This window comes from Lutjanus erythropterus, chromosome 19 (genome assembly GCF_056507025.1).
Source record: "Lutjanus erythropterus isolate fLutEry1 chromosome 19, fLutEry1.hap2, whole genome shotgun sequence".
Classification (NCBI taxonomy): domain Eukaryota; kingdom Metazoa; phylum Chordata; class Actinopteri; order Lutjaniformes; family Lutjanidae; genus Lutjanus; species Lutjanus erythropterus.
The window spans coordinates 14,132,309-14,160,180 of NC_139335.1; the positions used below are offsets into that span (position 1 = coordinate 14,132,309).

General features: G+C 39.7%; 4 protein-coding genes across 7 annotated transcripts; all 4 read right to left on the reverse strand.

Annotated features, from left to right (window-relative positions):
• Window positions 1-367: 367 nt before the first annotated feature.
• Window positions 368-3,397, reverse strand: LOC146309474 (galectin-3-binding protein A-like). Its single transcript, XM_084744970.1, has 5 exons — window positions 2,834-3,397; window positions 2,421-2,624; window positions 2,136-2,270; window positions 1,695-1,986; window positions 368-1,590 (listed from the first exon to the last, which is right to left on the reverse strand). Exons 1-5 carry the CDS (start codon window positions 2,913-2,915, stop codon window positions 570-572), a joined length of 1,734 nt encoding a protein of 577 aa, XP_084601096.1. The 5' UTR covers window positions 2,916-3,397; the 3' UTR covers window positions 368-569.
• Window positions 3,398-6,054: 2,657 nt separating this feature from the next.
• On the reverse strand, window positions 6,055-9,336 carry LOC146309475 (galectin-3-binding protein B-like). Its single transcript, XM_084744976.1, has 6 exons — window positions 9,181-9,336; window positions 8,756-8,863; window positions 8,354-8,557; window positions 8,069-8,203; window positions 7,628-7,919; window positions 6,055-7,306 (listed from the first exon to the last, which is right to left on the reverse strand). The coding sequence occupies exons 2-6, from the start codon at window positions 8,838-8,840 to the stop codon at window positions 6,256-6,258; spliced, it is 1,767 nt and encodes a 588-aa protein (XP_084601102.1). The 5' UTR covers window positions 8,841-8,863; window positions 9,181-9,336; the 3' UTR covers window positions 6,055-6,255.
• Window positions 9,337-9,479: 143 nt separating this feature from the next.
• Window positions 9,480-20,213, reverse strand: cant1a (calcium activated nucleotidase 1a). 4 transcript variants are annotated; one of them, XM_084744973.1, is made up of 4 exons: window positions 20,056-20,213; window positions 11,670-12,326; window positions 10,516-10,719; window positions 9,480-10,426 (listed from the first exon to the last, which is right to left on the reverse strand). In XM_084744973.1, exons 2-4 carry the CDS (start codon window positions 12,301-12,303, stop codon window positions 10,056-10,058), a joined length of 1,209 nt encoding a protein of 402 aa, XP_084601099.1. In that variant the 5' UTR covers window positions 12,304-12,326; window positions 20,056-20,213; the 3' UTR covers window positions 9,480-10,055. The 4 variants fall into 4 exon arrangements, with proteins under 4 accessions (XP_084601099.1, XP_084601100.1, XP_084601097.1 ...); XM_084744974.1 differs by having other exon boundaries at window positions 19,930-20,067; XM_084744971.1 differs by lacking the exon at window positions 20,056-20,213 and adding an exon at window positions 16,704-16,855.
• Window positions 20,214-21,361: 1,148 nt separating this feature from the next.
• On the reverse strand, window positions 21,362-27,386 carry syngr2a (synaptogyrin 2a). The gene is made up of 4 exons (XM_084744977.1): window positions 27,161-27,386; window positions 24,062-24,299; window positions 23,026-23,159; window positions 21,362-22,898 (listed from the first exon to the last, which is right to left on the reverse strand). Exons 1-4 carry the CDS (start codon window positions 27,257-27,259, stop codon window positions 22,689-22,691), a joined length of 681 nt encoding a protein of 226 aa, XP_084601103.1. The 5' UTR covers window positions 27,260-27,386; the 3' UTR covers window positions 21,362-22,688.
• Between the last annotated feature and the right edge of the window lie 486 nt (window positions 27,387-27,872).

Genomic DNA, 27,872 nt, shown 5'->3' on the forward strand with positions numbered 1-27,872 from the left:
TCATTACTTAACTGTGAGAAATTTTCTTCCTTTTTTCTGTTGCACAAACCAACAATATTGCTCCATGACATACCTTTCATTTCACTACTCATTGTAATGATGCATATGAACTCTTGTCCTCCAGTGAACTGGACTGCAGATCTACGTAAGCCTCGGGAGACCGCACACTCCCAGAGCTGAAACATTCTGCAAATGTCCAGGGGAGTGAAGTTCTAGATCAGTCTGATGATTAATTTAACTTGGTCCTGTTTACACAGTTAATTTCATAATGTGTCTCATATTAAGCTCTAGATTAGGATATATGTTTTCTGTTGTTCTTGTGGAGGACAAATCTTGTGTTCTAAAAGAAAATTGCTGACACACAGAATATTATCTAAAAATCACTTTATTTATTGTCATTAACAAAAAAAAGTCAGAAAAGATTACTTAATATGAATCAAAGCACAGTCAGATGATAGATGTGTAGCTAACAATCAAGATTACTGAATATTTTAGTATCATTGCAATAGACTGAATAGTAAGTAAATCGATCAGATGTGAGAAATATTCAGCCTGGCCCTGCCATTAGATCAGACATATCCTGGTCTCACCACAAAGCGGTAGATGTACTGTTCAGTAGGACAGGGATAGGCAACAACTTCAGTCCCATTCACAGTGATGTGAGCCAGCTGGTCCTTGAAGTCTTGAACGTGGCAGATGTACTTGCCTTGGCATATCAGCAGGACCTGGTTATGGAAGAGGATGTCGCTCCTCTGACCAAGATTGGTTTGGGGAACCAGCCTCGCCATAGGTAACGAATCAGACCTGCATGACAGACCTCGGTTTGAACACTGATGTTGGCGATGGAAGACATAGGCCACCCAGGAAATTCTGTTGTCCTTGAAGACCAGGCTGTTGTGGAAAGGTGTGCTGAACGACTGATAGCAGCCATAACTATACTCCTCGGATCGGACTGGATCAATAGCAGAGCTCCATGGGTCAGCGGTGTAGATCCTGGGCTGGTAATCATCATCTGCTTTGTTGAACTTTGGGTTGGATGGAAGATTGCTGAACAGCAGAACATTAAACTGGAATGCTTTCAACATATTTTCGTTATACATATTCTTATGAGTTTTGTAGAGAGAAGAGTTGGAGTCCAGATCATACAGTTTTATCATTGGGATCATGGGGAAACGAATGCGGCTCAAGAGGTCAACCTGGGCTTCCAAACTGGTCAAGTTACCCTTCTCTGTGATCCAGCTCTCCACAGTCTGAAGCACAAAATATTCATCTGGCACCACCAGATCTGAGCGGGACAGAAGGGCTTTGAGGAGCTCAACGGAGAGGCTGGTCCAAGCAGGGGACTTGGTCAGATTTTGGTAGTTCCAGGCCAGATACTGAATACAGTTCTCCTGAAGGACCAAATCACCAGTCTCCACTGCATATTTGTGAAGTGACAACGGGTTGTGAAACAAAGCGTCCTCTGGGAGGATTTTAGAGAACAGCCGGCCTACATCCTCCATCAGCTGCTTCACCCCAAACTCAGAAGCCATCCAGTGGAGGCACTGCGCAGAGGAGAAGGTCACGTCCATCTTGCGGGTGTACATGTACCTATAGAGAACAAGATTGTAGATTATTTTTGTCTATTTTTACAGATGATTTCCTTTTGCTTCCTCTTTATATGCTCAATGTGAGTTAAAGTAGATTCAGTTTACCTGATGAAGGAGGTGAAATGTGGTAGGCAAGACTGGCTGATGGTGACCGTGATGTTAGTGGTCTCCTCTGAAGCACTGAAGAAGGGGAATCGTGAGAGGATCAATTTGTGCGCGCAAATCCTTGTCTCAACCATCTCCAGGGTCCCATCCTCCTGTCTGTTTCCAGTTGGACTCTGGACTAGGATCAGGAAGTCACAGCCATCCCCACTGTCAAAGATTTGGCCGAGCTCATCAGACAGACTGATGCTGTGGTCAAGTGAGTGTGGAGAATCATCTTTGGTCAGATTTGTTCCTGGAATCACAAATCAGTGGGATAAACATAAGACAGAAAATGAGAATAAAGAGTGATGAGCAGCAAATCTATTTATTTTTTGCAGAATCAGATTTCATCATGCGTTCATTATAAAGGAGTCTTTGCTTTGGAAGAAGTTAGATACACACCGGCTGGTTCACAAATGACTCCAACGTCCTCTTTGTGGGAGCAGTCAGTTAATCCCCAGCCTCGGAAACCACAAGTGGACAGATAGTTCTCTGTGCCTTTACAGTTCATATCATCCAGCCAAATAGGTCCAGATGCTATGAGGGAAAATTAAAAGAAATAAACGTGTTATTTCTGACTTATTTGATGACTCTGTTTGTGGTGTTAGTATGTAAAACCTCAAGTCACAACTCCTCAGTCATTACAATAACTGCCCTGCCCTCTGGTGGGGGATAAATGGAAGTCACCTTCTCCGTAGTCCCTCCCAAAGACAACAGATTTGGCTCCGGGGAAGTGGAGCTGACGACACACCACCTGGGCCTCAGCCATGTCCCAGTTGTCATCACACACAGTTCCCCATTTTCCTTCATGGTAGATTTCCACCCGACCCTCTGAAACACTCCCAGAGCCAAACAGCCTCACGTCACCTTCCTGCAGCTCAGGGTTTCTCCCTGTGTAGCAAGGAATATTAACCAAGGCCATGACAGCAGAGAGGATAATTGAATGAGCATGGTCAGAATATATTTGTAAAAGCACATAAAATCATTTCAGGACTATATCAAAAACTGGCTATTTTTTTATTTAGACCTTTCCATTAATTATTTTCAAAGTAGAATTCTATTTTATCAGTTTTCACACAGATATGCCTCGGATTACTTACTGAATAGGTTCCACTTTCTACTTGCAGCAACATGGAAAAGTAGAAGAAGCCACAAGGTGCACACATTTAGTTGTGTGAGCATTTCCAACCATAGGTGTGTAGGACTCTGATAAAGACAAAAGATGCAAAAGAAAAAGCAGTGTCAGAAATATGCTTATTCTACTTACTTTTATAATTTAAGATAATGCCTAGAATGATTTTTAGAGTACCGAGAGTAGAAATGTTGTGTTGTTTTTTCATCATTGCTTCAAATATAAAACACTGAAGCTTTTGCCTGCACTTAATATGTTTTCATTGTAACAGAATGTAATTTATTTTAATATCTATTCAAATTGAAACTGAGAATTAATTAATTGATATGAAATCATTACCTTCTGGTTACAAAATGCTGTGTCGTCCTCAAATCTGCTTCTCTGTCTTGAAGTCCGTGACACAAGTCTCACTCCTTTTAAGGTCCTGCAAGAAACAGGTGGGGTTAAATGTACGGGGCTCCTTCTCCACTCTCCACTTGTGCTGCAGTCCCTAAGTTTCATTTCCCATTACAAGCAGAGAATCTGGGTATTGCACAACAGTTTCTGGCCCAGTCTCAACTTCTTTGATCTAGACTTGTTGAAAGACGTCCCATGTGAATTAACTGGTAAGAGTCCAACATTACATTCAATCCCAATTCATACATATATTCTCAATGGGAGACAGATCTGGACTGCAGGCAGGTCAGTTTAGTGCTCAAAAGTCTTTTACTATGAAGCCACACTGTTATAACACATGCAGAATGTGTCTCAGCATTGTCTTGCTAAAATAATCAGGAACAGAGGTCACGAGGTCTATGATTTCCAAAAGCAATCTGAAATGTGGACTCGTCAGACCACAACACACTTCTCCACTGAAAACATTTGTAAAGTTTTGCCAAGCCTATGTAGTATCCTTTACCCAATCTTGTGGGTTTTTAATGCAATGTCCCCTGAGGGGTCAGGGGTCACTGGCATTCAGTGTTGTTTTCAGCCTTGCCCCAGTTTACCTGTGAAATCCTCCAAACAGGTGCTTGGTGTCCTTTGTTGCAGCTGTGGCAACTTATTTTGGAACATGTTGCAGGCATTAAATTAAGAATGAGTGTATATTTGCAGAGAACAAGTTTATCAGTTTGAACATTAAATCTCTTGTCCTTGTACTGTATTCAGCTGAATGCAAGTTGAAAATGAGCTAATCTAATAATAAGCTATTATTTCAATAACATTTAGCAGAGTAACTTCATGATCCAACACCTAACTCTAACTGTGCAAGTACATAATATTGCTTCCTGACGGAACATTTATATCACTACATATATTAATGATATATGCATGTGAACCCTTCTCCTTCAGTAAACCAGACAGCAGCAAAATGGTTGCGGTCATGACAGCAGCAGATATAGACAAACATCAGCAGAATACACATTTCTACATTACAGCATTTATTTGGCTTTCTGCAAACTGAAACAGTCTGTACACGTACAGGGGAAGGAAGCAACACTTCTCATTTCATATACAAACCCCAATTCCAAAATATTTCAGACACTGCAAAACATGAAGAAAAACAGAATGCAACAATTTGCAAATCCTTTTCGACTTATATTAATCGAATACAGCACAAAGACAAGATATTTAACATTCAAAAACAGATACATTTTTTGTATAACTTTTGTATATAGAATATAACTATATGGTCTTAGGAACACTTCAGAAAGCTGTTGTCGATAAACACAATTTGAAAGGGGGGTTAAATGTTCAGGGTCACTCTCCGTTTCTGCTGCAGTCTCTAAGTTTCATTTCCCATTAAAAGCAGACAATCTGGGTCTTGCACAACAGCGTCTTGTCCAGTCTCAACTTGTCTGAGCTAGTTTTGTAGAAAGACCACCCATGTCAATTAAATGGCAAAACTTAGAAAATAGGAATCAAGATTTTACTCATCCAAACAAAAACATTACATTCCACTTGCCATTAGTCCATCTCAGATAAAAATGGGCCCCTGAGAAGTCGGAAGTATTTTGGGGTGTTACATATGGATATATGGCTTTAACATGCATGGTAGAGCCTTAACTTGAATTTGTAGATGCAGCCTCAAACTGTGTTCACCAACAAGGGTTTTCCAAAGTTTTTTAAGTTAATGTTTTTGATGTACTTTTTAGTGCAATGCCACAACACACAACTACAATGAATTCAGGGTTTTCAGCATCTACAAGTCATGATATCATTAAAACATTCATAACATCCTGAGAAATGTCTGCATGTAAGGGGTAAACCTACATTATATTCCCATGACCTTTGAACCCTCAGGGAGTAGTGCATTAAAAACCCAATTGATTGTATAAAGGACATAACTACACAGTCTCAGGAAAACTTCAGAAAGCTGTTGCCAGTAAACACAGCTTGTTGCGACATCTACAAAGGCAAGTTAAGAAAAAGTGAAAGCTACATATCCACAAAACCCAGATGTACAACTGAGTTTTCTGGGCTTAAGCTTATCCGAGATGGTCTGACACAAAGTGGAAAAGTGTGCAGCGGTCTGACAAATGAACATTTCAAATTGTTTTTGGAAATCATGAATGCCATCCAAACAAGGCCTTTTCAGAAACGTCCCTGCTTATTTCAGCAAGACAGTGCCAAGACACATTATGACTGTGTTATAACAGTGTGGGTTCGTAATAAAAGAGTTCAGATACTGGACTGGCCTGCCTGCAGTCCAGGCTCGTTTCCCTTTGAAAGTGTGCGGTGCATTATGAGGCAAAAAAAAAATAACACCACAGAGACCCTGGACTGTTGAGCAACTGAAGCTGTTTATCAAGCAAGATTAAGAAAGAATTTCACTTCAAGTTTAGTGTCAGTCTGGGTTCTTTAAAACTGGCAGAATAAAAGACAACATGACGTATCACAGAGTTAAACATGCCTCTCATGCATCAAATTCAGAATGAGTGTATTTTTACAAAAAACAATAAAGTTTATCATTTTGAACATTGAGTATCTTGTCTTTGTACTGTACTGAACTGTATACAAGTCAAAAAAGTGTTGCAAATCATCAATTTCTGACTTTATTCATGTTTTATGTGTCCCAACTATTTTGGAATTGGGGTTGTACGTGTCTCATGTAAACTCCAGATTATCTATATGATATATTATATTTCCCATTGCTCTTGTGAAGGAGAAACCTTGTAAGTCTTGTAAAAGAAAATTGCAAAGACACATGAAATTATCTAGAATTTGCTTTATTTGGCAAAAAACAACTTGATATTAATTAAAGCACAGGCAGGTGATAGATCTGTAGTTAATCAACAGAGATTAATTAAAAATATCACTTAGATAATATTTTAGTATAATTGCAATAAATCAAATTATAAGCAAACAAATTGATCAGATGCAAGAAATATTCATCCTAGCCCTGCCATGGGTTCAGATATACTCTGGTCTCACCACAAAGCGGTAGATGTACTGTTCAGTAGGACAGGGATAGGCAACAACTTCAGTCCCATTCACAGTGATACGAGACAGGTTGTCCTTGAAGTCCTGAACATGACAGATGTGCTTCCCTTTGCATATCAGCAGGAGTCGGTTACGAAAGACGATGTTGCTGTACTGGGAGAGCTGGCTTTGGGGAGACAGCCTGGCCACATTGAACAAGTTGCATGTCCGATCTCGGTTTGTACATTCACGTTGGTTCTTCGAGATGTTTGTGTCCCAGTAAATCTTGTTGTTCTTAAAGATCAGGCTGTTGTGGACAGGCGTGCTGAACGACGTCATGCTTTGATGGTATGGACTACCAGGGGAATAACGACGGTCATATCTAGAATTGTACATTTGGACTGAAGGGTCAATAGCAGAGCTCCATGGGTCAGTGGTGTAGATCCTGGGCTGGTAATCATCATCTGCTTTGTTGAACTTTGGATTGGATGGAAGATTGCTGAACAGGAGAACATTAAACTGGAATGCTTTCAACACATATTCGTTAAACACATTCTTATGAGTTTTGTAGAGAGAAGAGCTGGACTCCAGCTCATACAGTTTCTCAGCGGGGATCATAGGGAAACGAATGCGACTCAAGAGGTCAACCTGGGTTTCCAAACTGGTCAAGTTACCCTTCTTTGTGATCCAGCTCTCCACAGTCTGAAGCACAAAATATTCATCTGGCGCCACCAGATCTGAGCGGGACAGAAGAGCTCTGAGGAGCTCAACAGAGAGGCTGGTCCAAGCAGGGGACTTGGTCAGATTTTGGTAGTTCCAGGCCAGATACTGAATACAGTTCTCCTGAAGGACCAAATCACCAGTCTCCACTGCATATTCATAAAGGGACACTTGAGTGTGAAACAAAGTGTCCTCAGGGAGGATTTTAGAGAACAGCCGGCCTACATCCTCCATCAGCTGCTTCACCCCAAACTCAGAAGCCATCCAGTGGAGGCACTGCGCAGAGGAGAAGGTCACGTCCATCTTGCGAGTGTACATGTACCTATAGAGAAGAAGATTGTAGATAATTTATTTGATTTTTAAAGATGTTTGAAGATGTAATTTCTTCTTTCTATTGACACGCTCAAAAGCCATGGCTGGATTACTGAACAGGTCTACTGGGCCCAGGGTCCCTTGAGTCAGAGCATCTGTCTGAAGAGACTTAATATTTCTTTGAGAAAATAAATCATAATTGTTGGAAGTTTTGAGAGTAACCAATCACTGATGTGTTACCAGTGTAGAGCTTTGCACAATGCACAGCAGCCATTAATAACTTTATAAATTAAAAAAATAATCAATGTGAGTCAAAGTAGATTCAGTTTACCTGATGAAGGAGGTGAAATGCGGTAGGCAAAACTGGCTGATGGTGACCGTGATGTTAGTGGTCTCCTCTGAAGCACTAAAGAATGGGAATCGTGAGAGGATCAATTTGTGCGCGCAAATCCTTGTCTCAACCATCTCCAGGGTCCCATCCTCCTGTCTGTTTCCAGTTGCACTCTGGACTAAGATCAGGAAGTCACAGCCATCCCCACTGTCAAAGATTTGGCCGAGCTCATCAGACAGACTGATGCTGTGGTCAAGCGAGTGTGGAGAATCATCTTTGGTCAGATTTGTTCCTGGAATCACAAATCAGTGGGATAAACATAAGACAGAAAATGAGAATAAAGAGTGATGAGCAGCAAATCTATTTATTTTTTGCAGAATCAGATTTCATCATGCGTTCATTATAAAGGAGTCTTTGCTTTGGAAGAAGTTAGATACACACCGGCTGGTTCACAAATGACTCCAACGTCCTCTTTGTGGGAGCAGTCAGTTAATCCCCAGCCTTGGAAACCGCAAGTGGACAGATAGTTCTCTGTGCCTTTACAGTTCATATCATCCAGCCAAATAGGTCCAGATGCTATGAGGGAAAATTAAAAGAAATAAACATGTTACTTGTGACTTATTTGATGACTCTGTTTATGGTGTTAGTATGTAAAACCTCAAGTCACAACTCCTCAGTCATTACAATAACTGCCCTGCCCTCTGGTGGGGGATAAATGGAAGTCACCTTCTCCGTAGTTCCTCCCAATGACAACAGATTTGGCTCCGGGGAAGTGGAGCTGACGACACACCACCTGGGCCTCAGCCATGTCCCAGTTGTCATCACACACAGTTCCCCATTTTCCTTCATGGTAGATTTCCACCCGACCCTCTGAAACACTCCCAGAGCCAAACAGCCTCACGTCACCTTCCCGCGGCTCAGGGTTTCTCCCTGTGTAGCAAGGAATATTAACCAAGGCCATGACAGCAGAGAGGATAATTGAATGAGCATGGTCAGAATATATTTGTAAAAGCACCTAATATAGACATTCAGTACTTTATAGATCTATATCAAAAAGTAGTACAGTATTAAGACCTTTCCACTAATCACTTTCAAGGTACAATTCTGAATAATTTATCTATTACTCACCATACAGGTTCAATTTGAGTGCACTTCCAGAGACATGGAAAAGTAGAAGAAGCCACAGAGTGCACACATTTTGCTGTGTGAGCATTTTTAAACCACCAGTGTAGGACTCTGACACAGAAAGACGAGGACACAGAAGAAGCAATTTGAGAAATATGCTAATTCTACTTAACAACTTAAGATTATGCCTTGAGAGCACCAAGGGTAGAACTGTATTGTTGTTTTTGGTCTTTTTTTTGCATAGAAATCATTACATCTATTGTTTCAAAAGCTGAATATAAAACCACAGGAACCTTTTGCCTGTACTTAAAAATGTTTTCATTATTAAGATTAAGTACATGCTTTAATATCTATTCAAATTGAAACTGGAAATTAAAAGTCTTCAAAGCTTAAATGTGCTAAATCCATATCAGAAAACTTCACATTACCTTCTGGTTCTCAGAAAATGCTGTCGTCCTCTAAAGTGCCGCTGTCTTTTTAAGTCTGTGACACAAATCTAGCTCCTTTTAAAGTCCTGCCAAAAATAGGGGTGTCAAACGTCCAGGTTCACTTCCCTGATCCTGCTGCTTTCCCTAAGTTTCGTTTCACATTAAAAGCGGAAAAAGAGGGGGGATTTGCACAACAGTGTCTGATCCAGTAGCAACTTGTTTGAGGGCAAGGTCTAATTCTTGTTGAACTAGTCTAGTAGAGACACCCAAAAGTGAATTAAATGGCAAGACACAGAAAATAGGAATCAAGGTTTTACTCATCCCACCAAAAACATTACAATTAATTAATTTTTCACCAAAATATCCTTCAAATGTTGAGTATTATGAAGAATAAAAACAGGTCTTTAGTTATTCCACAGAAAATAACATGTTTGGTGTGTACAGAATGACGCAGTTTAACATGGAGCAAAGGGGACAAAAACCTTTGACCTTTTCAGAGTGTACAGTATGTGCATGAAAATGTTTGCTTTAGGAAAAACCCATCACAGTCTGATAAATCAATCTTTTGTACATTCATTGTATGAAAGGCTACAGTGCTGTTGAGGCCCACATTTGGCCTCGGAAGGAGACGACCCACCACGAGACATGCTGGCATTGTCTGTTTCGACCGGCACTTTCTCAAAACCCAAAACAGGACCATGTTGTACAGTCTCATCCCATAGCTGTTCTACTCACTAAAGATGATCCTTAAAGGGTTGGAGTTGTGTCTCTTAAAAACTCAATGAGGAAACAGCGAGTACAGTTACTTCAACAGTGACAGGATTGTAAACAAAATAGAACAACAGTGCAGTGGCCTCCAGAGCGAGTCTCTCAGTCTATATGAACTCCAAGCCCTCATATTTAACATCCCCGATCTTGGTTTCTGGTAAAAGGATGCGTCCGTCAAGTGTGAAGGCCATGATGTAAGTAGCGATCTTTCCAGCGTCTTCCTCCGATTTAAGAGCCAGAATGATCTGGTCGTCCGTGTTGGGGACAAACTTGAAGGAGGAGAAACCATGAGTGGGGATAAGAGGACCCACTCGACTAACAATGATGTCCTTAAAGTCTGGTGAGCAGCTGAGGACGAGGTTCGTGCCACGACGCTCGTCTGCCGTCTCCTCGTAGCGCTCCTTGCTGGCGCGGCGAGGGAGGAAAAACCAGCGCTGCAGGGTGTCGCTCCACGCTGCTGACTCATGGATAAGATACCCTGCAAGAGATTTGGGAGAAGACAGCAAAGAATGAACAAAGAGAAAGACAGTGAAGTGATCGCAAGTAGGACCGGACTTAAATCCTCACCTGGAGCCTCTATCCCTGCAGCAGACTTCAGAGAGTGGTACTTGGGGACCCAGTTCTCATGTTGTACATCCCCTCTGAAACCCACTACTTTCACCCACTCTGGGTTGTTGTTAACGAACTCGCCCTCGATGGTGGTCCACTCTTTCCCCAAACCGCCAACGTACAGGTGCTTGTCCTTCACTGCGAGCCACTCAGCTTTAAACCCTAGAAGAAGAAAGCACATTTCACTAAAAGTATGAATTAAGCGCATAAAAATACAAATAAGAGTCCTGCATACAAAACCCTGTCAGTTAAAGCACTTATAATGCAGAAACATGGCAGCTGTGACTGATGGATTATTATATGTTAACATTATTAAATGTTAACACTGATGCATTCATGTAGAAGTAGAATTTCACTATTGTAGCTTGTCAAGGTGAAGCTAGTTTCATCTACTTTATATACTATTAATTAGTTGTAATACACAAATTTATATTCATTTTTTTGGACTGATCCAGCCTCTTTTGGGCCTTAAACTGCTATTCAAATGAACACGTGAAAAGATTAAAGGGGAAACCTCTCTTGGGTGGACAGACATCTGAAAACTGGAGTTTGAGGAGGTGTCACACGCCTAAAAGGTTGTAAGTATCTCAAGACAATGAGTAACCCTCTCAGAATGAGTTAATATTTCAAAATGATGACTTTGTATTTCTAAGTAATGAGAAACATTATCAAAATAATGAGTTAATATTTCAAAAAGACTTCGTATCTCAAAATAACGGAGAATCTTTTTCAAAACAACCAGAAACTTCAAGAAAGTTTCTCATTATTTTGAGATAATTATTCATTATTTTTCAAAGGTTTTATGAGCAACTTTCTCAAAATAACGACTTAGTATCTCAAAATAATGAGACTCTTTGAGAAAGTCTATCATTTTGAGAAAGTTTTCATTATAATGACTTACAGGATCGTCTTTTTCTGTTTGTTTGTTTGTTTTTCTTCACATTGGCGGATAAGGGGTTCAATTAAAGAAAGCTGTCAGAAAAGCTGTAAGGTAAAAAATCAACATTTCCCTCTTAATGTAGGGGAGTAGAAGTAAAGTAAAGCAGCATAAAATGGAGAAACCCAAGTAATGTATTGAATTACAGGATGTAAAAGACCAGGGTAATGCAGACCTTTGGCTACGTTGCCATCACCGTCAGTTAAGATGACCCAGGGTACAGCCTTGTCACCGTCAATGTGGTAGACGACACCCGTCCTGTCATCAACGCTGTACAGCTTTCCATTGAACACCACCAACTCTGACAGCTCCATACCCCTGCCCTTCTCAGACAGGTGGCTTTCCAGCACCACCTTGTCCGCGTCCCATTCAACTGCTACCTTGTCACCACTTTGGGACACCAACAGGTACCCTCGCCGCATGTAGCTGAACCATGTCAGCTTCTTGTCACTACGAGAGCTAGTGTCCAGGTCAGCGATGACCCCAATGCGGTAGCGGGTGCCCTGCGGCGTGTGCTCGGGCGGACTGAGAGGGTAGGTGTCGTTATAGCGGGTCTCAGACTCGTGGGTGAATCTCCAGCCGGGTGAGCCGTGGGAGTGGGAACGCATGCCCGAGTTCAAGTGCATGAAGAGTAGCAGAAGCAGGGCCAGGGAGACGGCCACCGCCGCGATGGGCTTCCACTTCAGGCGGAAACGAGGATCAGAGGTGTTGGCCATGGAAGCCAACATGGGGAGGCCTCCTACAGAGATACGCAGATTGTTCATAGGTTCATTCTGCTCCAGTCGAGTGTAGCCTGGGGGAGCAGGCATGGGGGACGGAGGCCTGGAGTGACCTGAAGAAAAACAGAGACAGATGGTTAAGTCCAGTTTTACGACACAAACACAGCAGCAGACTGCCAAAAAAGGAAAGATGAGGCCTCTGATGTATTCAGTCATGTATTGACTCACTCACATGATGGATTACAGTTTATACCTAATGTATAGTATCTTACATTTAAGATCCCATTATAGCAGGTATATACAGTTGAAATATTTTGTTCTTGTGTTAACACGTCAAAACCATTCCAATTTGTGTTAAAAAGATGTCACACAGTTCCTTACAAAGCGTTTTCTGGAGTCAAATTCACACTTTTAAAGACACAATGACATTTTTCAAGTTCTAATCCTGTGTCCTTATGTTGTATTTTTCAAATTGGACCCTATTTTTTCAGGTTTTTGTGTTAAAGCGACTAATGGGAGTCAACACTTTTTGAAACTGGCCCGCTAGCAGGAGCACAACTGAGCTGCAACGTAATCCCTCCTGGAAAAAGAGTCGGCCTGGGTTGGCCTCAGTCTTACTGACTTTATTAGGCCTAGTATTCTTTTAGTAGTGTGCTTCTCTGTGACCATCAGCTGGGCGCCTCTCTCCAGATGTCTGATCTGGATTTTCGCCCTCCTTGTATACATGTTGTCCTTGTCTCCATCTCTCTCGGTGCGTGTTTGTCCTTTTTTCTCCCATCTGTGTGACTCGTGTGCTTCAGCTTTGCGTCTTATGTGTTTGTGTTGTCTGTCTTCTTCCCCGGTGTCCACGGAGGAGAGGAGTTCATGTGGCTCAGGTCCTCTGAGGACCTGACCTTTTGGTGACACCTGGAAGTTGCTCGACATCCATAACTTTGTCATCCTGAGTGCAATTTTACTATTATTGATCCCTCCTCCTCAACAGCGTAATTTGACAGTAATAAGCAACAACGAGTCCTACACTGTAAGATGATCAGCTGTTCAGAACTGTCAGTTGTCTGTCTGTGTAAAGTTAAGCCCGTTATCCTAAAAAGAAAAGCCCACTGCTCTGAAAATACACACACACTTCAGTGACTCCACTAAGAGATAGTTCAATTTAACAGTTATAAACATCTGCTTCTTCTAAAAGATTATAAAAGATTTCATATGACTCATAAACAGACACTAAATCATTCAGCGAACAGTTAACATTAATTTGAACTCTAATTAATTTGAAACTGACAACAAAAACAGGCATTCAGGCCCTGAATAGAACAATGATAATAAAAATGATTATGATTTATCGCAGTAAATATATTACAGATTTCTCCTTTAACTTCTGTTTTTCTGGCCACTGTTGCCTCAAGTATTGGGCTAATTGCAAATGCTGAACAACAGCAAAGTGGAAAACAGTCATAAAGTCAGCAATAGAGGTTTGCTAACATTAGCAACATTTAGCAATGAAAACTACTGGTCATACCAGACCAAGTAAGGCTGTGGCAACAAAACCCTTGAGCATATTAAACTGAGCAGTGGTGTGTTTTATTGCTTATGAATTCAACTTCTCATTTGTAAGATGAAGAATAACACAGGATCATCATTCAGGTTATACAGGGTCATTTATATCAGGCGGTTCCAGACCAGCTGATCAGAATTAGTTCAAGCAGCTGAGTATGTTCACTCTGAGTTAAGTGTGTGCATGAATGTCATCATCAACAGAGCACTGATATTATGATTCACATTCAATAAAAAAAAACAGGAGAGGAAAAAAGGACATAGCACATAAATATTCAAATTATTTAAATCATCTCCAACGTGATAGAATAGGAATGTTCCATTGGTGGGATCAATCACAGTATGACAGATGATTTATCACTGATCATTGTTTTACACAAATACCACAGTAATGTGGAGTAAAAGTTTCTGTGCTGGGAACAGGTCGTCAGCCTGACAGCTGCCTTCGTGTCCACAGTCACAGCATCTCAAGAAGGATGAGGTATAGATTTTATTCGGCGCTAAGAATGAATCTATGATGTCATAGATCACTGTCTCCGTCTTTACACTGATGACTGATCGAATATAAAAGCGTCCTTGGGTAACAAACTAATATCTAACCAGAATTTCGTGTTTTTAAAAACGTATTCAAATTAATGAATTCCAATATGTGCTTTGATATATAAAATATCTGACTCTAAGAATGAGAAAATGAAAAAGGAGGAGTGTCAGACAGCTACTTCAGAGACTGTTGAAGAAAACCTGCCGGTGAGCAGGTTAGTTTCACAGTGACAGAACCAGTGTTAAAATTATCTCTCTTTGTGAAACAGAAAACACAGAGTTTCACTCATCTCAGGTTTAACAAACTCAGAGTTTTCACTAAAGCTTTCTGAAATAAGGCCCTGATTTACTCTGGAAAACAAAAAAGTTCTAAATGTTCCTTAACCCTGTATAATACTCCCTCATGAGCTAAACATTAGGGAGGGGCTGATCTGTAAAAGAAAAGTAAACTAATGGAATTGCAAATAAATCTTTAAACAATTCCAAGTTATCTGAAGACAAACACATTTCTTTCAAACATTACTCTGACCCAGCTTACAATACGACAGCGCCAATGAAAGACAGATAATATAATAGAACTCAGTCTAGTCGTACTCACATGGACTACTCTCCATAAGCAGACTGCTTTCGCCTCAAACTGAATCAAACCTTTAGTCCCGACGGCAGGCAGATCATTTGATTCATATATTCTTTTAAGAGCAATTTAAAAATCTGGTGAGTCACACAAGTGAGCGTATGCTGGGTTACATAATGACAAGAAGCAGGAAGTGACCCGGCTGTGGCTCGGGTGAATATCAGGTGGCCACATTGTCAAGGTGGAGGCTGGGAGGGGCCATTCAGTGACGATGAAAGGACGGCTGCTGTGAACAGGTCAATCAGGTAAAACACAACCAGCAAGCTGATGTGGCACTTGAGCACATTACTGATTTGTTAATTGACATTAAAAAAATAAATTCCCAGCCACTCCTTAAGAGAAAACAGTTAATTACTGAATCAAAAGATAATAATGAGATTAAAATAATCGTTCAGTTTATCAACAGAAAATGGATCTGCAATTATTCTGAAATATTTTCAAGCAAAAGTGTCCAAATTTTGTTTCTTTTCTTTGCCTTACATAACAGTATACAGAATATCTTTAGATTTTTCTGGACTGTTTGGAGGAAAAAACATAAGACATTTTCACTATTTACTGATATTTGATAGACCAAATGATTAATTGATTAATCAAGAAAATAAAATAAAGATTAATGGTTCAGTTAAATAAAGTAATTTAGATTTAACTTAACATAACTGGTAAAGAGCCAGTTAAAGGACGACTCCATAATCTCTGACAACAATGCTACAGATGCAGTGTTTCACGTGACTGAGAGTTAAAATTAATGCCGAATGTTTGCTGAATGAGTAAGTGCCTGTTTCTGAGTCCTAAAAAAATCTTTAATAATCGTTAAGAAGAGGTAAATGTTAATTGCAGTTAAATTGAACAAAATGTTAATGGAGTTTGGCTGGCAGCCACTAAACTCAAACTCCAGACAGCGTATTTTCAGAGCAGTGGGTTTTTGTTTTCATGATAACAGACTTCCCTTTACATCGACAGTTATAAACAGCTGATCATGTTGCGCTTGTCTTGAGCTCCTGCAGTGTTTCTGCAGCTTGTCTTCCTGAAGTCTGTGGAGGAGAGGGCAGAAGGAAACAACTCGCTTCAACCATATATCGTATAGTAAATAGGGATTCAACCTATTAAATATATCGCCCATGGTTCCAACTCGCAACTTGAATTGCAGTACTCATTTCTGAAATAAATGACCTTATTTAGAAAGAACCTTTTCAAGAGCAGAACATCACAAAGTGCTTCATAAAAGAAATAAGGCAGCTGACATAAATACTGGCCCAGGAAGAATAAAACACAAGGGCAAGTCTGAACAGGTGGGTCTTAAGCTTCTTTTTAAAGGTGTCAACAGAAGTAGAGCAGATACTCAACTTTAGCACCCAAAAAGAAACATTTTACAAGCTCATCACATTTGATGTTGCAAGCAGAGAGGAACTGTGTACTGTATACCTACACTGATACACTGCACAAACTAATGTGACTTTATCAGTCTGTTGTGAAGGGTCACTGAGCAGGAATTGTGTGTTATCTAGTCCCAACCAAATTCCAGGGACCTCTAAACTCAGCCTCAGGAGCGTCACACTCTGTGGCCTAAACATGGAAGCATTTCTCTGAAAGGAGCGCAGGAGCTGAAAGCCTCTTTCATAAGAGGGCCCAGAGCCAAACAGCAGTCCATTATAGCAGCAAAATCAGGGCCATATTGATGAAAACTATGCCAACAAGTGGCCAAACTTACACGTTTGGTTTACTTCTAAATGCAGCAGATTTTGTCCAAATAATTGCACAGGCTTACCCCGTCGTCTCCTCCTGCCAGAGCGCCGATTCTGTGTCATGAAATCTACCTTTAAAGCAGACCTCCACAGTCACTCCTGAGCTCCGTACTCTCGCTCTGCTCACACATTATTTGCAGCGTAACCATGACTAGGGTTTGTTACAATGCTTGTGAACTTTAGCTAGACTTCGAGGATTACAGATTCAGTCCAAAGGGGCAAACCCTGCAGGAGGTCAGCACAATTCATAAAGATATTCATCACGGCGACCTTTGGACGGCCAGGTACCAGAGGTTAGGAAAACATTTGTTACCTGCACAATAACTCCACCTGCACAAAGAGTGAGAAGTCCTGCAGGCTGAATAGAAGTTAAACACAAACCTGCAGGTCACTAGAAGAATTTAAATCCTACATAATGGAGGTGTTTCTGTGACACAATCAGTACTGAGACTGGACTGATTACAACAGCAGAGCACTATCAACAGGGAAGCTTCTTGAACACATGCTTACTTTAATTGTAGGAACATCTGTAAATGGAATATCTGATTCAACTCATTCTGGGCTGTAGTTCAAAAAGTTTCAAGAACTTCAGGAAGGGAATACTTAATCGGCAAGCAAATTCTAACTAATATATTAAATGATAGTAGCCAGCCATGACCAAAAAAATATGCCATGATTTGTCTTTTGCAATGAATGTTTGAATTATGCATGTACAATTGCAAAACAAAAACAATGCAGCAGTCAGTGACAGTCCTCCATGTAATAACCATGACAACCATGTAATATCACAGTAGATATCATCACAACCTGGTACGATATCTAGACATTTTTTATCTTGCAATATTTGAAATGTTGTTCCATACCCATTTTGTCCATATTACCAGTCATTTTCTAGAATTTAATCATAAAATTTTAATCTCTAATCATTAAATCTTGCAGTTTAGTGAAGAAAACTATGAAAATGCCAACAGAATTTCTTAGAGTACAAGGTGACATCACCAAAATATTTATCTAATCACATGTTCAGAACCTGTAGAAATTCAGTTCCGGCGGTGCCACGATTCTCCGAATCCACGATTTGATATGACTTTTGATTTTAATGTCACAATCCGATTTAAACATTCTTTTATATTGCACTGAAACTGACAGCTCAGTTCAGTCCATCTGATTTAATACTGAAATTGTGACACCCCGGTTTAATTTACAATGACATAAAACTGAGAAAAGTAGAAGATCTTCACCTGGAACGCCTGGAACTAAATATTTTCTTTTAACATTTCTGCTTGAAAATGGTTTGAAATTATTATTAAAATGAAACTGTTGCCTGTTAATTTTCTGCTGAGCAACTTATCGATTAAAGGACCAGTGTGTACAATTTAGTGGCATGTAGTGGCGAGCTTGTATAGTGCAATGGCAAACGGATTATTCGTGAGCATGAAAACATACTTATGAATTCCATTTCTGCCATATTCTGTCAAACCCAATAAATCTTACACACTGGACCTCTATTGGACTAATTTTTTTCAGCTCTGGTGAAGTATGAACAACTAAACAAGCAACTGTTGAGCATCTCAGAGAAATAATTTTTTATCACTGAAGTTTATAATCCTACCCACACCTTTACAATACCTTCTTAACAATATAATCTACTGTTGTATAATCTATGTAATTCTGCATGAACACTTGTTCAGCCAGACAGTTTTTAGACAGAGCTGCTGAAGATAAGGCCCTGACAAATGTATACCTGACGTAAATGTGACGTGACAACATGAGTATCTCTGTTGTAACCTTGCTAAGCTACTCTGTCCTGCCATAAAGGGTGACATCTGGGGAGGGAGAGCTTCAAAGGAGACAGGGAGTGTTTGTGAAGCCCATAAATAGCTAACTTATTGCTGTAAGGCAGATTCACAAACCTCAGCACGCCCAAACAAATGTGCATTACACTAAGGACCTGATTTCATGTGCTTTCATCCAATAGGAAGAGACGGTGTGTGGCGGTATTTAAGAGTGTCTCTTTTAAGTTGCGTTTCCACCCGAAGCAGCAGGAACTTCTTATCAAGGAACTAAAGGGTTCATTCAGCCCTTTGCACTCTGCACATTCGAAAGACCCATGAAGATTAGGATTATAGTCTGCTAATGTATGAAAAAGCAACAACTGGCTGCACACATCAAACACCATTTAAAACATGCATTTAAAGATATGCATCAATACTTTACGTTTCTAATTACTGCTGGATTTTGTTTGAAGCGCAATGATGAAAAACGAAACAAACAGCTACAGTTTCAAGTACTGACCAATTAGAAAGGTTTCGCACCACAAAAAGTTCCTGTATTTTTGGAAAAAATAAATAATAATAATATCCTGAAACTCTCAAACTTAATATAGGCCCCAGCCGCTGCAGCACGTTCCTCCAAAAGTTCCTAGTTGCTGAGGAAAGTCCGTGTTTATTATCCCCTGAGAAGAGACTTTTTGGTGATTAAAATAATGTCCCTGGAACCTATTTTAAACCCTGGTCCCTGTGGTGGAAATGCAGCTTATTACCTCTCAAACAGAGACTTTTTGAGGAGTAAAGTAATGTCTTCAGAACTTTATTTGGACCTCGGGAGCAGTGACTTTTGGGGGGTAAAATAATGTGTCCAGAGTCTAATGACAGCGAATCAGATGTAACAAGGCTGTGTTTACAATTTCACAATAAAGTTTCCAGTGCGTAGTATGTTAGCTGGTCAAAAAGAAGGTGAAGGACATTTTTATTTGGATAAATTCATTTTTGACGTTATACTTTGTAGTTATTAAGGTGGAAATGCTACAGTTTCTGTCCAATGGGTCTTCCAAAGTCAAAACAACATTTAAGTTTTTGTTGTAGTTCTAATTTAGGCCCCAGTCCCTACGGTTCCTGCTCCCAAGGCAAAGTTCCCATGGTGGAGACTCAGCTTCTTACCTGCTGAGCAGAGACTTTTTGAGGGATAAAATAATGTCCCCGGAGCTTAATTTAGACCCTGCTCCCTGCGGGGTGAACATACTGAGTTCCTCCACGGGTTCCTAGTCCCTCAGGAAAGTTCCCATAGTGGAAACATAGCCTCAGTTGCAGACCATCGGGACCATCTCAAGAGGCCCCCAAAGTGGATCATTGGCAATTCATGATCCAGTAACGCTCTGAGCTCCTACAGCCTCATTAATCATACTATCCATTATCACATGCCGGTTGGTTTGTGGAGTTATTTTGTTACGGAAACATGCAATCAACGTACATGTGGGTAAATGTAACGGATGTCCCTGTCCTGCCAGCAGCGCAGAGGTTAACGCACAGATGCCATCACAAATCGATGAGGCGTCCTGAACCGTCAGCGGTCCGGCGGCGGTCTCTCGTTACTCACCGCAGATGTTCAGCTGGATGTCCGGCTCACGGTGCGCTCGCTGCTGGCTGGAGCTCAGATGTCATTGTTGTGTTCTTCCTTCTTCGGCTCCTCTTCCTCCGCTCCCCGTTCGCCAAACAGCCTATCATTACTTCCTGTATGCACTGGTGACGACAGCATCGGGCACCGTGTGCGCGCAGTGGTTGGAGGAGCGTTTGTCGACCGGTGCCTTCAGATGCTGTCGGAAATTTGACAACTACGAGCCGACGCTTATGGGCTCAATAGTGAGACATTTTTAGGTGAAAATAAAACGTTGTTAATTCAATTCTCTCCATTTTGAAGTGGGCAATCTGCACAGTAAAGATAAATATAGTATTCTACTTGTTCCGGAAATGAAAACTAAACAATAAATAACCATACTTGCAAGAGACCTCAAAAATGGGGAGGATGTTGAAACCCCAAAAAAATAGTTTTGGAGACTTGCATTTTGGTGACATTCAAAGAATGAAAATAACTAAATAAAAATGTACATTGACATAACATGTTTATATTGAATACTTTTAAATTTACTCACATTCATTAGTTTTCTTTTATTTATTTATTTTGTCCACCCTAAAAGAAAACTGACATGGCAGATTTTACAATATCCAAGCCCCTTTCCTTTAAAACTTTTGGCGGCTGACACTTTCCTTAAGAAACAGGAGTTTGTCTTAGTCTGGTTTGGTGTAGTTGTGTTTTCTGGGTGGAAACAGTACAGATTTGGAGTCATAGGCCTTATACACACTGTACAGGGCCAGAAAGTGAAAAGGAAATTACAAAAAGGAAACAAAAACTTGCTAAAATTTGTCATAAAGTGGGAGATATACAGGAGGCTTGTAAGGCAATGAAAAACGGGAGTCTCCTGGGAAAATTGGGGGCAAGAAACTAATAAAGAAACCTTCTTTGTAATAACAATGTACTGTTTGTTACTATTTACATTGTTATAACACAACTTTTACAATATTATCTTATTATTATTATCCTAGTCATTTTTTTCCAGACTTGTAACATCTCACTGACTGTGTGAACTCTCAGTAACTCAGGCACAATACATTCATGCACCATTGTGTGTTGGTTTAGTACAACCTTTGCTTCACTCATCTGTAAAGTATGCATGTACAATTTCATATTGTCTTCGTGTCATTACTGCGTTGTCTACACACTTCACAAGTTCCTCCACCTTCGCCAACACAATCACTACTCAAATATTTACCAAAGGAGCGCAGCCCTGCAGAGTCCGGCTCTTTTTTTTAAAAAAGAGGATACAAATTATGGGCGGAACCACAGGTTCAAAACAAGAACAATTTTTATTTGGCAAGCCCTGTGTGATACAGAATACTGTATAAGGCACTTTACTGGGGAATTATTGTAAAGCCATTGAGTAGTGAAACTGCAACTCATGTAAAGGTACAACTCAAAAGCAAGAGAAAAAAAGCAATGTAGAAAACAATTAACGTTTGATTGTCAAAATAATAAATATATCAATTTACCCCAATATCACTGAATTCCTGAAATCAAAATATGGCTGAAACATTGGCTGAATTTGCTATTTCTACAAACTGAACTCAAGAAACGCACATTAAACCTCTACAGAGGTAGCTGATATAAATGAACGGTTTGGCTACCTTAAAAAAAACAAGGGATACACGATTTTTTTTTTTGGCCAAAACAACAACCAATAATTACAGATAAGACTTTACCAATAATTTTTAGTTTTTCTAGATAAGTTTATCAAAAAAAGGAACCATTGGATTTTACAGTGCATTTGCCTGAAAACTCAAACTTAATGCTTTGACTATCTGTCATCTGTCAGATATTAGTTTAGCCGATATTTGTAGACTAATACGTGCCGATACTGATATAGCTGGATAGGCTAATATTGGCCGATAATTCATCAGCCCTGTATCGTGCATCCCTAAAAAAAGAACTTAAATGATTAAACTGTAGCAGAAGTGGACTTAAAACATTCAAATTAGCAATCTTAGATCAGATATCAACAATTAACTGCCCCAAAGAAATTAACAGTTCATTTTTCAGTGCATAAAAGCAATTTTCAGTGGTTGATTATTTTTAAAAAAGAAACAAAAACATTACAGTAGTAACAGAGGGAACACTTCAGATGCACCCATGAATTAAATAATGTGGGTTTGTTTTGTGGTCAAATAAAGTGTGCTGAACTGTATCACCACATCACCGTTGTTGAACTGCAGTTTAGTAAATATATTTAGTGTACTAAACAGTAACATATTCATAAAAAATTCAATTTTTGCATTTTAACAAATCAAACTGCACTAAAAAATGAAACAGAAGGGCCACTGAAACAATTACAGCTGGTTTGGTACAAAGACAACAATGATGCTGTCATCCTCTCTCTCTTACCAAGACAATCTCTGTCAAAGAAAAAAAAAAGTCTCACCTGCTGTGAACAACGCAGCAAACATCTTACAACCAAACTTGAAAACACATCAGTGCACCCACAAATATGCAAACACGTTCTGCAGGAATAAAATGGGAGTGCAGAGAGCAGTCCGAGTTGTAAATGAAAACATTGGCACACAATCTTTTGTTTAAAAAGAAAAACTCCCCTGTTGGATTATTGTGTTTGAATGAGTCTTTCAGTAAGCTGGAGGCTGGTACTCCCCTGGCTGCTCCTGACTGTGGGAGAAAGGCGACTGCTGGTAGCCTGTAGGGCCACTGCTGCTGCCAGGGTACTGAGCAGGCGGGTATGGACTGGTGTGGTCGTTGGCTGGATCTCTATAGTCCTGGTCGAATTCACCGGAGACGCCTTCGCGGAACCTGCCGTATGCCAAGTAGGACAGGATAGCCTGTTGGGAGAACTCTGAGTCAGTAAGTGGACCTTTCACATGATTCCCTGGTAAATTTTCAACCAGCTGAATTGTGTGTTATCATGTGATTTTGTTAGTCAAATGCTGGTTACACGCGGAGGCTTACCCAGGTGACGATGGAGAAGAAGGAGAAGGTGATAACAGCTCGGGCGGCATCACCGGGGGCTGAGTTATTGTTCGTCTTGGACCACTGGTTGGCCAGGACACAGAAGCAGATGAACCACAGGAATGTCCACACCGCTGTCCCATGTTGAAAAGGTCAAAGCAGAGAAATTAATCAGGATTAAGATCCAATATGATGACAGTACTAAATGGATAGATCAGATTATTTACCCTAGTAGGTACATTTGTTACAAACTTTGTCACTTTATAATGTAGTTATTGTGTATTTCATGTGGTACCTTGTATTGTGCAGCCTGTAGGTACTGTTTTTATTGTGTAAGGCATAGGCACTAGTAAGTTGGTTACTGAAAATGTAGTGATTGTATATTTCATATTATATTTTGACTGTGCAGTGTGTACTTACTGTGTTTATTATGTATGGCACACGTATTTACTGCATTCTGTATTGCACTTTACATTTTATTTATGGTATTGGCTTATTATGTGTAGGACTACAGACAGACATTACCGTCTCACTAAACATGGTGCAACCATGTTTTCCTTTCATGTAAATGATCGCTGTCATTGTATGCTGTCCTTTTAAAGTTAAATAAACTAAAATAGGTGGGGTCGTAGGAGGTACTTATCAGTGTATTTCCTACAGCAATTGGCAGTCGGCATGTCCCCAGTGCAGAAGCTAAGCAATGTACTGCTGTGGACAGGGTCAGCAGTGTAAGCTTTATTTTGAATATGACAGCAAGGTAAAGCAGTGAAAATAAGTAAAGTGTAGTGTAGAATCAAACTATTACTTTTTTTTTCGATGGACCATTTTTAAAAGGAGAAATACACAACAATTGCCTGTCTGCTTCAAAGTAAGCATTTGTGGCTAAAATACAAGTACACTGCCTAGCTTCTGTGCTGGTACTCTCATGCAACTCCACTTCAAATAATGTGTACTATCCCTTTAAATTCAACTAGGTTGCACTTCCTGTTTGCACAGTTTCCTTATTCTAGTATGAGCAGTGAAGCCTGACTCTCACCTGAGAAGGTCAAATCTCCTAAAACAATGTATTTTCTCTCCTTGGCATTGCTGATCCGAGGGAAGTAGGCGTCCAGTATGAGGAAGATAACACAAGCCAAGAACGCCAGGATGCCGAGTCCGACCCCGTAACTGCAGGCACTGTCATTATTGTTGAATATGCAGCTTGCCTTGACCTCGGACGACGGGTTAACATAGCCTTCTGCTGTGATGGTTGCAAAGACCACAATGGAGAATAACTGCAAAGAAGGGACACACACTGTTAATGCCATGGGGAGGTGGGGAAAAATGCACACTGGGGCCACATGATTCTTATCACATGATTTACATAACATGAAACCTTTCATCATAAAAACAAACAAACATCTAAATTCATATTAAAACCGCAGTCAAGCCAGTTCAGACACGTGGAGCTGAGCAGATGACACTGGAGAAGTTTCAGTTCCTGATCTATTTGAATACTGTAAATTACATTAACTAGAGTGACATCTTCTGTGAGTGATCCTTGTTCCTGATCCTATTTTCACTCTACTACGAGTAATTTAAATAAATAATCTTTAGTTTCGCCAAGCAAATATAATCTAGTTCCAGCTTCTCAAATGTGAGCATGTGCTGCTTCTCTGTGTATGAAATCATTTTAAACTGAATATCTTTTGGACTTTGGATACCTAAAGATGTCACCTCGTGCTCTCAGAATTTTTGACACAGTTTTTTTGACATTTCAAAGGTCAACTGATTAATCACTATTGAAAACACTTGCAGCTCTACATTCAATCATATGGAAACAATTACTGGTTTCACATTAAATCAGAGGGAAACTCCCAATGGCTAGTATTGCTGCTTCAAATTTGAATTATCATTATAACCATGCTTGATTATAGCACTCCAAAAACTCACAGTAAGTACTGTCTAGTGTCAACCAAAGTTAGCATCAGTCCTTCAGATGCAGAAAAGACTCCTCGGTAGGGGACACTACATATACTGCATATAGTACTTAAATGCAAAACAGAAGACAGACCGATAATAATGAAATGACACCAACACCCTTTGAACATATTCAGCCCATTTTAAGATTATTCAATAATACTGATAATGGTGCTACTTTTGGTCACTAAACTTGAAACTGGTCCAGTGTTGAGGGAGACCACTGCAGCCAGCAGAAGCGAAACTGAGGTGCAATGTAATCCTTCTCAGCAATTGCCCATAAGGATTATATCGCACCCCATTTTGCCACCGACTGCAGCCGTCTCATTCAATAAGGGACCAATTTCAAAAACTGTTTACCCCATTAATCAAAAAGATGGCACAATATGGTCCAGGTTGGAAAATACCTAAGCTAGCCCTTAACTTAGTTGTATGTTTTTGTTTCACTAATATATTGACTTCATACACAGATTTTATTTGTCTTATTATAATGCTCTTTGGAAATGTAATTTTGAAGAGTGTAATATAATAAAGCCCAACCAACAATATATGGGCGATGCACTATTGAGACCTTCTTTAAAAAATAATAAATAATTAAGAAATAATAAAGTCCTTTGCTGATCCTCTGCCTCAATGCAAAAGCCTGCATTGAAAAAGGCAACACCTAACCACAAAGTTGGCCTTGACTGCTTCATCTCAACTACAAGCAAGGCAGTGCTGGCCTTCAGGAGAGTCTAGAGTGATGATTTTTGCTCCCACCCACTAAAAATCAAAATATGATTGGTTAATGTCACTTTCTAAACAAACACATAACTGTGGTGTGGACTGGACTGTCTCAGTAATGAAGTCCTACCCAATGTGTCAGCCAGCTCTAATCTTTTCTCTGCCTAGAGACAACAACAAAAAAATCTGATTGGTGCACCCTATTCTCATTATTTCAGGACAGTAATCCTTTATTTTATCAGCCCTATCACAGCTCTGTGGGTCTACATCTTTATCGCCATATGTATCTGACATGACATGCACCTAAAATAGAACTTTTTTTTTTTCAAAAACAGAACATAATGCATATTGTTTTAATTAGTTTATATTCGCTTTATAAGCATAATTCTGTGTAAATCTAATGAGTTTTCTTTATTGAGGTTGAAAATATACATATATTTCGCTATATTAATTTTTATTTAATTATTTATTTATTTCATTTCAGTGCCCTACTTTGTCCAAAACCCAAATATATTCAGTTTGCTGAAATAGAGGAGTAAAGAAACCGACCAATATTCGCAATTCAGAAGCTAGAATAATTATTTTTTCGCTCAAACTGATAAGTCTTTTATCATACTAATTGGCAATTAATTTAATTCTTGACAATTGATGGATTAATTGATGCAGCCCTACTTGAAATAATCTGACAATAACATTTATTGTTAAACTGTAAAATATCCTGCCTCCTATACAAGTGTTAACCGAATTAGGGGAATCGTTGCAAAAAAATTGTTTATGTAGATATACTCTATATTTAGTAACTATATTATACTATGTACAAAAAAATAACAACTAATATATCTATATCAGATTTTTTTTACTCCCTAATAAAAGTATCGAAATCCAGTATCAGTCGTACCCTAACGTTTAATATTATTCATATTAGACATTACAGTTTTCACCACAACAACTTGTGACTAATTTGACTAATTTGTCAACAGCTACTGTGCAGACTTGATGAGCTCAACAGATGACGCTGGAAAGGTTTCAATTCCTGCTCTTTTCTCACGGTGCAAAACATTTAAGATAAAAGACTGAAAAATTCTTTAAGTTGCAAGTCTTCAATGTCTACTTTCCAAACCAGAGTAAAGCAGAAAAACGTCAAACAAATGTCTCATCATCATCAGGTGGTAAACTGGCAGTTGGTGCGGTGACACAGCAGTGGGCATGCTAGCTAATATTAGCTAACATCAACAAGTGCTAAAGAAAACATCATTTTCACTTAATGTCACGTTTATTTAACAACTTAACCAAACATCCAGTTCAAGTGCAGTGTCAGCAGCTTAGAAAGCTACCAAGCTGTATAACTGACAGATTTGTGTCGACCCTGGCAGCTCACAGCTGTTAACATAAAGTCTGCTTGATGTGACAGCTGGCTAACTTTGATGCTAACTAACGTTTCCGTGTAACTCACCCAGCTCAGGCACCGCACAATGGTCTGAGGCTTTTTCACAAAACTCTCCAAATCGAAAGCACCGCCAGCCAGCGCGGCCCCGTAAGCACTGCTCTCCATTTTTACAACCCTAAAAAAAAACACAGCCTGTCAACCAGATTTAAAGACGAACTGGAAAAGTCTTCCAGTCAAAGTTTGGGGACAGTTTCGTTTCGTCAAACAGCTTCCTGAAAACTTTTCAAAGACCGCCCCTGCGCTGAGGCGTTCAAGCGCTCCTCGTAAACTGCAGCTCTCATGTTATTCGTGTTGTGTTTTTTAAATGAAAATAGAGGAGACAATGGAAGGTTTCAACACTTTGTGCAAATCTCTGTTACTCAGAAACTATTTATACTAGAACAACCAAATATTTATGTACTAAATGTATATCTGTCTGCTAATTACCCATTAGGACTGCGCAGTTAATCGCAAACACAATCAAATTTTAATATGGCCAAGGGCAATCTCAAAATTACGTAACTTTTGTGGTAGCCGGTGCTGGGTGTGTTTTTGAAGCATTTATTTTAAGTCCCTTCATTTTACCTTTGCTTACTATCTTGCCATCACAGTTTAGTTTGTAACTACTTGTAATCATGTAAGTTGATATTTAAACAAAAATGTAGGACAAAACTTATTTTAACTTACATTTCAGTGTTCTCATATTTTACGCATTTTCATTCCAGATTTAGCAGCATTT